At 43.9% G+C, this 12,898-nt stretch overlaps 1 protein-coding gene across 4 annotated transcripts in view; it reads right to left on the minus strand.

The window, feature by feature from the left end:
- Positions 1-12,898, minus strand: part of FAM168B (family with sequence similarity 168 member B) — a 43,566-nt gene that overhangs the window by 14,748 nt on the left and 15,920 nt on the right. For 3 of the 4 annotated variants that reach the window (XM_047772584.1, XM_047772585.1, XM_047772586.1), the window contains exon 3: positions 7,770-7,853. The exons of the other annotated variant lie outside the window; for it this stretch is intronic. In XM_047772584.1, coding sequence (XP_047628540.1) covers positions 7,770-7,853 — 84 coding nt within the window. The remainder of the gene's footprint in view (positions 1-7,769; positions 7,854-12,898) is intronic. 4 annotated transcript variants of the gene reach the window in all.

The following is a 12,898-nucleotide window of genomic DNA, read 5'->3' on the forward strand; positions in this document are numbered from 1 at the left end:
AAAATTTTTGTAGTAAGTACAATGAAAAAAATTATAATGCCTTCAGATGGTGACACACAACTGAGAGGGAATCTAAACCAGGCAGAAAATCTCCCTGGAAACAGCAGCCATGCATGAGCCAAAGGGACAAGGACAGAGGCAGGCAGAGGTTCACTGCCACTGCAAGAAGAACATAAAAGCTAGCTGAGCCTTTAAAAAGGTCATTAGCTAAGAAGGCACGGTCTTCAGCAATCTAATCTGAAAGATGACCTGGCAAATAAAGTTAAAATATGCCAGTGTTTGATACACACAGCCAGCGCTCTAGAGAAAGTCATGGTTCTACAGTATAAATTGATTCACAAAAATAAAACAAGGAAAAAATAAGCTGTCTGAGGAAGTGAAAACACACAAGCATCCATGACCAGAAGGAAAAAATGAGAGAAAACAGAGCCTCTAAAATACCCATTACCATTCCTAATAAGAAAGTCTATGACCATTTTGTCACTGTTCAAACTGCAGAAAGAGCTTGGGGCCTAGACTGAAGAGAAGATGGAAGATTCCACCTGAATGAGCTTCTAAGGACATGATATGAAAGGAAAGTTAGGAAAGCCAAGGCATACACCCCTCCAGAGAGAGGCTCTCTGACTGATCGGCACTCTTGTGGCCACCACATCTAGTGAAAAAAGGTAGTCAGTCCTTTACTACAATCAAAGACAGGCCAACCTATGATGTTGAGCTTTTCTTCTAATGGAGGCTGGAGGATCACTGTTGCAGAAACCGCCGCCAGATGGCTCAAGGTCTCTTAATCATATGAGGTGTCTTTTGTGACACCTCCCTGCTATGAACACCTTGCTGAAGATAAAAAGATGACTCCAAGAAGCTACCATGTGTATGCATTTGTCAGAATGCAATGAATGGGATACTTAAATGTGTGTATCTCATGTATCTAAGTTTTACCTAAAAACAGAACCTAGAACCATAAACAAATACTAACAGGAATCCCCTGGTGGCCTAGTGGCGAAGGATTTAGCATTGTCGCTGATATGTCACGGGTTCAATCCCTGGCCCAGGAACCTCAACATGCTCTGGGCATGGCCAAAAAAAAAAAATACTAACGATATGCACACTGAAGTAAATGGGGAGAAGAGTACTAACATCCACAACTTACTCTGAAATACATCAAAAAATAAGATAGGTGGGAGTTCCCGTTGTGGCTCAGTGGTTAACGAATCCGACTAGGAACCATGAGGTTGTGGGTTCGATCCCTGACCTTGCTCAGTGGGTTAAGGATCCGGCGTTGCCGTGAGCTGTGGTTTAGGTTGCAGACACAGCTCAGATCTGGTGTTGCTGTGGCTGTGGCGCAGGCTGGCAGCTATGGCTGCAATTCGACCCCTAACCTGGGAACCTGCATATGCCGCAGAAGCGGCCCAAGAAATGGCGAAAAGAAAAAAAAAAGACAAAAGATAGGTGGATGGAGGGAAACAGACACAAGACAAGTAAAATGTTCAATTGTAGAATCTTTGCAGTCCATTTGAAAATGTTCATATGCAATTTTTTTTAGCTTCTCTGTATGGTGGAAAAATAGTCACCCACTATTTCTACTAATTACAGCAATATTTTTTTTTAAATTACAGCAATAATTTTTAATATATCTTACTGCTTATAATTGTGAACTATGTCCTAATACTCATCAGAAAACTGATTTTGTTTTTTGGGGTTTTTTTGGTATCAGTATGAATATTACATCATTTCCTACCCAATACTGAAGACATATCAATTTCAAGGAAAGCAAACATGTCTCCCAGTGAACTAACTAAAACTAAATGTGTGCCAGGCACCTTCCTTTTTTATTATATAGCATTAGATCACTGACTCACTAGAGAACAGGGGACTCACACACTTAAAATAAACAAATACATAAATAAACTTACACACATCCCATGGTATCCAAAATAGACAAAGTCTTGGTGCAATAATTTTTTGATCAGCCAACCATTCACTGCACAAAACCAAATACATTCATTGCTTGGTCTTTCAACAACAATAACAGCTTTCTAGGTGCTCCTTTCCTAAAGACCGTTCATATGGATGCAACACAAAACAACACACTGGTCATTGCCTTTCTTGTCTCACTCTCAGCAGACACGCATCACCCAGGCTGACCACTTCTCTGAGCAAAGCTCACACACAGGGCCACTGTTCTCAGACTGCTCACTGTGAAGGGTCAGAAGCTTTTTAATTAGAATGGATCTTTTTTTTCCCAAAAGTACTGCGTACCACACAGATTTCATTTACTAACTGTCCGAGTATAAGACTTCTATTTAGAAAATATGGAAATTCAGAAACATAAAATGTGTGAGGAGGAGAGACCTGCATCAAATACAGCATCAAGAAATTTAAGAACCCAGAGACATAACTACAGAGAACCAAAGTGAAGCCCAGCTCGAGCAACCAAGTGTCAGAAAGGTACCAACACTCTCAGCACCAACTATGTAAACTGGCCAACAATTCGTCAATGTCCTCCAAATTCCAAGGGGAAATAACTGCTAGCCTAGAATTCTAAGTCCAAACCAACCATGAGTGTTAGTGCAGAATAAAACGCTTTCAGACATGAAAAATCTCAAAACTGTGACTCTCCCATACTCTCCCAAGAGATTACTGAAAAAGATCCTCCACTGAAACCAAAGAGTAAACTAAGAAAGCAGGCAACAAATAGAGTGGAAAAGAGGAAAGAACTCCTTAGAATGAAGGAGAACGGGCCAGGGCAAGGCCCAGACAACAAGCAGCCCAGGCCAGAGGAGCAGAGAGAGAGGGTTTCAAAAAGGCATCACTTGACACAACACTATACTTTGATAAGAATAATAAAGATATCACTAAGAAGACAAACACCTCACATGGCCTAAAACATGGAGAAGAGACCTCACACCTGACAGTAAGTTTAGGGTTTAATTAATGATGTGGTGACAGAAATCTAAGCAAGGACACCAGGTCCAGGAAGAAAAGTAGTTACAACTGCTACACATTCACAGCAGTGAACAATGCTCACGTGGTCACAGTAACAGGGATGGGAAGGAGAATGAGGAATCCTTAAACTGTGTGCATGTAAACCTTTAATTTTTTTTTTTTAAGGCCGCACTGTGGCACGTGGAAATTTCCAGGCTAGGGGTTGAATCAGAGCTGTAGCTGCCAGCCTATACCACAGCCACAGCAACTCAGGATCTGAGCCACATCTGAGACCTACAACACACCTCACGGCCACACCAGATCCTTAACCCACTGAGTGAGGCCAGGGATCAAACCTGTGTCCTCGTGGATACTAGTGGGGTTTTTAACCTGTTGAGGCAAAACAGCAACTCCTAAACTTGTAATTTAAATGAAAGAGAGAGAAACAGCCCATGACCTGTTAACATTCTAACACTCTTCTCTCCCATGTGGCTGCCTTAAATGAAGCTAAGTTTTTAAACAAACCTAGGGTCTTACATTTCATGGACTACAATTCTGAGCTTAAAAAGGAAAAAAGTGGAGTTCCCGTTGTGGGCAGTGGTTAACGAATCCAACTAGGAACCATGAGGTTGCGGGTTCGGTCCCTGCCCTTGCTCAGTGGGTTAAGGATCCGGCGTTGCTGTGAGCTGTGGTATAGGTTGCAGACGTGGCTCGGATCCCGCGTTGCTGTGGCTCTGGCGTAGGCCGGTGGCTACAGCTTCGATTCGACCCCTAGCCTAGGAACCTCCATATGCCGCGGAAGCGGCCCAAAGAAAGAGCAAAAAGACAAAAAAAAAAGGAAAAAAGTGGTATCATAAAGCATCTTCACTTTTTAAATATCTTTCATAAACAAGTAGTAAGACCAGTTAAACAATAAAATAAACCAGTTTAGTCAAACCATCTCTTTATTAGATAAAGCTGTCCTTAAACATAAATATTTGCTGAGCTGATTATTCTCATTTTTTTTTCTTTTTTATGGTCATACCTGTGGCATGTTCCCAGGCTGGGGTAGAATCAGACCTGGACCTGAGGCCTCAAAGAGTTTCCCCAATTTATCCACCATCCAGTCATGCATGGCAGCAACCACAGACGCCATTTCATCACTCTTAGAAACACTTTTCATCTTTTAAAAATATGTGCCAATGTAATATCTAAATCACCTTACAAAAGGCTTGCTACAAAGAACTGAATGTTTTCTTGATGATTTCAGATGATCAAGTAAATATTAGTTACAGCCACTCCTGGCTGTAAATGGGCATAAAACAGAAGCCTGAATGTGTGGCCTCAGTGCCTTGGGAGCTTGACTATGTGCTGGAATCCTCAAATAACCCAGTTGGGAGATAATGACTCATTAAACAAATGTCCAAAATGAAACTTTCCCAGGAATGACTATCAGGATCTGAGCCACATCCAGCTAACACTATAGCCCAAACTCCTTCTGATATACTGTTCAGATTCCAAAAAAGGAAGGACAGCCCTGTCTGCACATGTATTCAACCTACTGTGCTTATTCATGAGAATGAAATGACCAAAACTTTCATTTCCAGATTCTGAGTAATGAAGTCTTTCAGCAAGACATGATATCTCATCACAAGGTTCTCTAAACCCTCAAGTGACACTTAGAAGAGCTAATAAATGAGCAGTGTTAGGACTTGCAACAATGCTTTAAAAGTCATATACACACCCCCATACTACACATCACTTTGTCCAAAACTCTGGTGGTGAGAGGACCAGAAGACTGAGAAAGCAGCAGCAAAGGAAAAAAAAACCTTTTTTTTAATATTTTATAGTGACAATTTGGGCTTACTCATCAGATAGGAAAAAAGGCCCACTGAAAAAGGAAATTTAAAAACTCAAGCTATGGGGAGTTCTCCTGTGGCACAGCAGGTTAAGAATCTGGCATTGTCACTGCAGCAGCTTAGATCTCTTGCAACAAGTGATTCCATCCACTTGCCATGGGTGAGGTTAGAAAAAAAAAAAAAATCAAGCTATGAAAATATTGAGAGGATCTCAGAAAAAGAAGGGAGCACAGCTGTAGCCCAGACTCAGGTCAGGTGGCTGAAAGCACTCAAGGGACAAGGGCAAGACCTTCAAACTGCCTTTTATTTTTTCATTCACAAATTTCAAATACATCTTTATTCACAACTTCTACTAAAAATCTGAAGATCTGACAGTGCTGGGGCAGCAGTGTGGCAGCCAGTAACTATCTAGCACCCATCAGAGAACACCCCTTTAAACAAGGCAGCCCTCTCAGCAGCCAGCATCCCCACCAAGCCACTACCCCTCTGCCCTCCCCAGCTTCTGGGTTAAGAGTAACAGTGGGTGGGGGATCTGACATTACCATGAGCTATGGCATAGGTTGCAGATGCGGCTTGCATCCCAAGTGGCTGTAGCTGTGGCAAAGGCTGGAAGTTGTAGCTCCAATTTGACCCCTAGCCTGGGAACGTCCATATGCTACAGGTGTGGCCCTAAAAAGCAAAAAAAGAAAAAAGAAAACGACACTGAATGAAAGAAACCAGTGCAAAAAAAAAGCGCATCCTGTAGTTCCCGACGTGGCACAGCGGAAACGAATCTGACTAGGAACCATGAGGTTGCGGGTTTGACCCCTGACCTCACTCAGGGGATTAAGGATCCGGCGTTGCCGTGAGCTGTGGTGTAGGTGGCAGACGTGGCTCGGAGCCCGCCTTGCTGTGGCTCTGGCTCAGGCTGGCAGCTACAACTCCAACTCAACCCATAGCCTGGGAAACTCCATATGTTGTGGGTGCTGCCCTGAAAAGACAAAAGACAAAAAAAAAGTACATCCTATATGATTCACTTATACAAAATTTTAGAAACTACAAGCGATCTATAGTGAGAAGAAACAGATGAGGCAAGAGAAAGGGGCAGGAGAAAACTTCAGAGAACGAGGACACGTCCATTATAGACTCTGAGGGTGGTGTATCATATCAAGTACCCTTTAAACATGTGCAGTTTACTGAGGGTCATTCATACCTCCAGAGAGTTGCTTAAAAAGAGTCAAACAAGATGAGCAGTTTTTACAAAAGGAGATGATGGTGCCGTTTAGCCCGTAAAGAATCTAGTGAGCAATAACATAACACTGTTTATTCCAGGGAAGGGATGTCCCATAACCGACACCAAAAGATGGCACAAAGTAGCAGGTACTCTAGTCCAGGTGGGAGAGAAAAGAGTGTGAATACAAGCTATGCAAAAACAAAACAAAGTCAATGTTGGAAAGGAAAGATCCATGCGGCAAAAAGCTAAGGATTGGAGTTCCCGTCTTGGTGGAACGTAAACAAATCTCACTAGGAACCATGAGGTTGTGGGTTTGATCCCTGGCCTCGCTCAGTGGGTTAAGGATCCAGCGTTGCCATGGGCTGTGGTATAGGTCACAGACGCAGCTCGGATCTGGTGTTGCTGTGGCTCTAGCGTAGGTCGGCAGCAACAGCTCTGATTAGACCCCTAGCCTGGGAACCCCCATATGCCTCAGGTGCAGCCATAAAAAGACCAAAAAAAAGCTAAGGATTTAGTTGAGCCTCATGGCTTTACTGTGTCAGTCATGGAAACCTTCATACTGGGAACACTGCCCTGGAGTAAGGGTGGGGAGCACAAACTCAAGGAAAGAAAGTTCAGGAGCAGGAAGACCAAGCCTAGGTCTTTCTCTGGTTGTGAGCTACAGGGTGAACAAAGGCGGTCAGACTGGGAATGGGAAGGGAGACATGGACAGAAGGGGCACAGAAGGAAGAATTTTATGATTACCAAAGTGGAAGAATTCAGGGAAAGGACACTGCCACTGTCTCCCCTTCTGTCGATTTAACCGAGTGAGGCTAGGGGTTCCAAGGGACAAGGAACCACTCTGGCAGAGCCCTGAGGCTGAGCCTGCAGGCCAGTATAGGCCACCATGGCTGAGGCAGAATCACAAAGTCCTCACTAGGTGAATAAAGCCTGGAAGCAGCCAACACCAAAATTCAGGTTCAAAGAAGGAAGCACCACTAAAAAAAAGCTTTCTTTACAAAGTCCAGACCCAAACAAATTCTACTTTCACTTGTACACTGATTTCTAAAATCTGAAAAGATTCTTACGCACCTTACATAGAATATAAAGACTTTCTTTTAAAATCATAACCAAAGTACTAAAGTACTAAAGACAAATCAGTTATCTCTAAAAATGTTGGCAACAGAGGAGTTCCTGGTGTGGCTCAGTGGAAATGAATCTGACTAGCATCCATGAGGATGCAGGTTCAATCCCTGGCCTCACTCAGTGGGTTAAGGATCTGGCATTGCTGTGAGCTGTGGTGTAGATCGCAGATATGGCTCAGATCTGCAGTTGCTGGAGCTATGGTATTGGCTGGCAGCTGCAGCTCTGATTCGACCCCTAACCTGGGGACCTCCACATGCTGTGGGTGTGGCCCTAAAAAGACAAAAGACAAAAAAATAAAATAAAATTTAAAAATGTTAGCAACATAGAAATTTTACCTATTAACACAGCAAGATGATCTTTCAGTTTCTAATCCTCAATACTATTTCATAAATAGATGTTCTGGCACAACTAGTTACCAGTAATGGGCTGTCGATTAGAATGAAGATCTGTGCTGTGGAAGGATGTCAGAAATGCAACATTCAAAGCTTACATGCAATAAGAATTAAACTTTTATTTCACTTATCAAGAAGGGTAACCTTCTGAACCAAGAGATGATTTCAACCCCAAATCCCAATTCTATAACCACCCTTCTCGAAATTCACCCACTTTACATTCTCCCCCAACCACCTGGATAAAGCACTTTTGCCCCTCAGCACACACGGCCTGCATACCTGTTTGGAAGGTAGGATTCGCGCCAGGGTACATGTTGGGGGAGTAGGCAGGAGCTGCTGCTGCATAGCCCATGGGGAAACCAGCTGGAGAAAAACACAAACAATAATCTGACATCATCACCTAAAGGAGGAATGTGATATTCTAACAGGGACTCCCACGGCCCCGGTCATCCTCACCTTCCTCACTAAAACTCCCCAACTGTCCAACAAGCCCAACAGCACCACAGATGCTGAGCAGCTGGTCTCTAGCTGTCACCTTTCCTCAGAGTCATGATGGGTCACAATTGTAATCATGTCTTTTAAACCTGAGTAAATGCTTACAACTTTCTACCACTAAAAAAACTGGACAGAAACTGAGTTGGAGTGAAGGGGAAAAAAAAAAAAAATCCCAAACTTCAGTTTTCAGTCAGAAAACTCCAAATACTTCTGGCAATTTTATTCTAGATTCTAATCACATAATTTATTACCTAGCAAGAGTACTAAGAGTGCTAAGAGCTTTGTGTGCTAAAGTGACCCTAACCAGTACCACAGACACAAGGAACTCTGAAAAACCAAGATCCACTTGAAAGCAACCTTTATTTTTTCCTCTCTCTTCTTTTTTGGCTGGCCTGCGGCATATGGAGCTCCCCAGCCAGGGATCAAAACCATGCCCCAGCACTCCAGAGACGCAGCTGATCCCACTGTGCCAAGGTAGGAACTCCAACATGACCTTTCTTAATACAAACATGGAATCCTTAAGACTAAATCACAACTACTCATCAAGCACATGAACACAACAGAAACACCAAACAAGACGTTAGCGTTTCAATCAAAACCCTGGCCACCAGGCCACCCACCAGCAGAGGGGCGTGGGTTACCCGCTCCAGGTCCCCTCACAGCTCCACACACTCGGTTCACGTGACATTGAGGCATTAGAGAGGCTTCTAGACCTTCAGGGCAAAGAGCTGGAGAAGACCACGCAGGCTTCCCAGGCTTCTACTGACACAAGCTGGTCGTAAGAAGCTGTGACTTCTCCACTCCCCTCTTCCCTAAACTGTAACTAAAGCTGAAAGAGAATGACAGGCTTCAAAAGGCCATATGTTCAGGAGATGCAGAGAAAGGTATCTCAGGAATATGGAGGCATCATGGCAGTAACAGTAACCAAAGCTGAAAATATAAGGTGCATCGTCAGGAAGATAAGGGTTTTGTGATCACTTGTGGGAGAGTTCTGAGTAGATAGAATTCCAAAGGGAAAATCTCCATGGGCCTACCTTTTTTTTTTTTTTTTTTGCTTTTTAGGGCTGCACTTACACAACGTATGAAAGTTTCCAGGCGAGGGGTTCAACTGGAGCTGCGGCTGCCAGCCTATACCACATCCACAGCAACACCAGTTCTGAGCCACATCTGTGACAAACACCCCAGCTTGTGGGAATGCTGGATCCCCAACCCACTGAGCAAGGCCAGGGAATGAACCCGCATCCTCATGAACACTAGTCAGATTTGCTTCCACTGCACCAGAACAGGAACTCCCCTGGCTTTATTTTATTTTTTATTTCATTTACTTTTTTTGGCCCTGCCATGGTTATGTGGAAGTTCCTGGGCCAGGGATCAAACCTGCACCACAGCAGTGATGATGCCAGATTCTTAACTTGCTGAGCCACCAGGAAGCTCCTGGACTTTCTTTTCAGAGGCTTCCCCTCAAGTCTCCACCCCAGCTGGGCTGCCCTTGCTCTGCATGCCTCCTTCTCAAGCTGTCCTGTAGGCTCTGCAGGCTCCTCACAGGGCAAAACAAAAGTCTCTGCCCTGCTGGCCGCAGAGAGGCCAGTCCTAGAAGTGTGGAGTTCTCACCTCTGCTCCAGAGCCGCTTTTCTCTTTCTCAGAACTGATCCACCTCTACCTCAGCAGAAGCTATTTGGGTTTCCTTCATGGATTATCACTGCCCCATTTGTCCTAATTAGTCAGAGAACAGCGTGGAGGTCAATCACTTATCAGCTTCATTCATTTTGGGCATCAAGGACAGGTTCAACTTTGAACAGACCTAAAGCGCCCATGTTAAGGCCAGGACAGTGGTTTTCAACCTTTGTCCCATGGACTGTGAGCAAAGGAAGGCCAAGGAGGCTCTAGACCTGCCCTCAATTCACCCTTAGAAGCCAAGGAACAACTTCAGTTTTTTAAAGGTTTTGCTGTTATAAAAGAGCTTGAAACACCACTGACCTAGACATAGGCCTCTGCAGCAAGTCCCTCTTAATCCATGTTTTCTTATCTCTCCCCATAAACTCTATCAGGCAATTCTCAGAGGGACCTGTCTGTACTTGTCCTTTGTCTAAGGGTTCCTAGAACATTATTACATTTGCTCAGCATTTCCCATCCTAACCTTCCAACCATGAGTTAACATGATCTAAAATGAAACAGAAAACACACATAACAAGTATTTCAAACAGCATAATTAACTATTACCAACAGCATGTCCTCTGCTCCTTCTCTGCCCTCAGCCAAGTCCCACTGGCAATGCCACCACCCTGATGGAGAGCCTCAGCACGGTGACCTCACTCTGGTCCAATGGCTTCTACCCTGGTTACTCAAAGCCCCCAAGAGGAAACCCTGGACTCCCTCTCAGAAGCTTCGCACGTACTTTTTTTTTTTTTGTCTTTTTTAGGGCTGCACTTGTGGCATATGGAGGTTTCCAGACTAAGAGGCAAATCAGACCTGTAGCGCCAACCTATACCATAGCCATAGCAATGCTGAATCCGAGCCGCATCTGCAACCTACACCACAGCTCACAGCAACGCCAGATCCTTAACCCACCGAGCAAGGACAGGGACTGAACCCGAGTCCTCATGGATGCTAGTTGGGTTCATTAACCACTGAGCCACTAGAGGAACTCCACTTCACAAGTACTCTTGGTTGTAGCACCAGCATCTTTTGTTCTTAATCTCTCCAGAAAATTCCAATCTGCAGAGTTCCAAACAACAAGGTTGAGAACCACTGTTCCTTCCCATTCCTGTCCATCTCTCTAGCCACAGTATGTCCCCTGCAAGCGTTCCTCGGCCAGTACAACAGACTGTCTCCTCCAACATCTACTGGAGAGGCACAGAAAGGCTGGAAAGCTAAAAATTACACTGCTAGACTCTCCTCTTGCAAGAAATTGGAAGTGATCCCAAATCCTAATCACTTTCATGAGACTGATACTCCATGAAAACAAAAATTTTGGAGCAGCAAAAGATACCATTATCTAAGTAAAAAAAAAAAAAAAAAAACCTGAGCATTTCATGAAAAATACACTTGCGAATTACTTCAACAAAGAGCAAATACACCTAATATATAAATAACTTAAAACTAACAACAACAACAAAAAAAAAACCAGTAGGAAAAAAAACTCAATAAGAAGAAGTGGACAGATACCAATTACCAATTACCATTTCTAACATCAGACTGGCAAATATCCAAAAGCTTACAACACACTTTGTTGACAAAGTTGTGGGAGAAACAGCAGTCTCTCACTTCTGGTAGGTGCACAAAGCAGCAAAAATCCTATAGAAGGGAAATGGGCAGTACCTTTAAAATTACATCTTTCACTCTCTCACCTGCCAATCATACCTTGAGAAATCCACCCCAAAAATAATTTCTCCAAAAACAATCAACGTAAGGTGCAGTATTACTAGAACAGCAAAATACTTTAAACAACATATCCATCAAAGAACTAGCTAAATACAACTACAGAAGCCCCAGGAGATGGAGAGTACATGGCAATATTATGTAAAATAGACTAAGAACAAGGCAAACCTCTGTGAACTGACAGGGAAGGATCACTAAATTGACAAAGCAAAGTGACCACCACCACCTGAATCTCTCTTCCAGACAAGAACCTGCTGTTCAGCATGAGGAGTACATGGGCTGACAGCCTTCAGCAGCAGGGCCTTCCAGGGCCACTTGTGCCCAGCAAGGCCTCTTCTAACTGCCAAAGACCGCCCCAGGGCTCCCCGGTGAGCTGGCTGAGACCAGACTAGACATGCACACTGTAGTCCCCCGGCTCCCCCTACCCAATACTGACCCCACCCCCCAGACCGTTCACAGGTGTTATCCTCCCCAACAACGCCCACACTCCTCATTCCATCTCTGCGCCCGCCACCTTTTGTGAAACAAAGGAGAAAGCAGAATATACAGATGTGACTGAAGGTTTGAGTCCCCTCAAAAATTTAGAGGTTAAAACCCTAATTCCCAATGTGACATTTGGAGATACTCAACTGTGGGAATCATTTCACAACACACACATATATATATATAAAATCATCATGTATACCTTTGAAAAAATGTAAAATCTACATATACACAATTTTTAATTGTTAATCATACTTCAAAAAAGCTGGGGGGAGAAAAGATTAAGCAACATGCTATCTGCCTAACAAAGGTAAACTGGAACATCTATAGTTTTTTTGTTTGTTTTTGTTTTTTATTTTTTGTCTTTTTGCCTTTTCTAGGGCCGCTCCCGTGGCATATGGAGGTTCCCAGACTAGGGGTCGAATCGGAGCTGTAGCCACCGGCCTACGCCAGAGCCACAGCAACCAGGGATCTGAGCCGCGTCTGCAACCTACACCACAGCTCACGGCAACGCCGGATCCTTAACCCACTGAGCAAGGCCAGGGATCGAACTCACAACCTCATGGTTCCTAGTCGGATTTGTTTCCACTGCACCATGATGGGAACCCCTGGATCATCTATAGTTTTTAATAAACAGTGTATTTCTTTTTTTTTGGCCAAGCCTGCGGCATGTGCAAGTTTCCTGGCTAGGGATCAAACCCACACCACTGGAGTTCCTGTTGTGGCTCAGTGGGTTAAGAACCCAACCAGTATCCATAAGGATGTGGGCCAACCCCTGGCCTTACTCAATGGATTAAGAATCCTGCAATGGAGTGCCCATCGTGGCGCAGCAGTTAACAAATCTGACTAGGAACCATGAGGATGTGGGTTCAATCTCTGGCCTCACTCAGTGGGTTAGGGATCTGGCATTGCCTCACCTGTGGCCCTAAAAAGCCAAAAAAAAAAAAAAAAGATTCCATTCAATACATGGGTTTCATGGCAAATTAGAGCAGAATTAGCAGGATTAGTGAAATGGGAGCAGATCAGTATAAAGTATCTGTATTAAAGCTCAT

The sequence above is a fragment of the Phacochoerus africanus genome, chromosome 3 (assembly GCF_016906955.1).
Source record: "Phacochoerus africanus isolate WHEZ1 chromosome 3, ROS_Pafr_v1, whole genome shotgun sequence".
Taxonomy (NCBI): domain Eukaryota; kingdom Metazoa; phylum Chordata; class Mammalia; order Artiodactyla; family Suidae; genus Phacochoerus; species Phacochoerus africanus.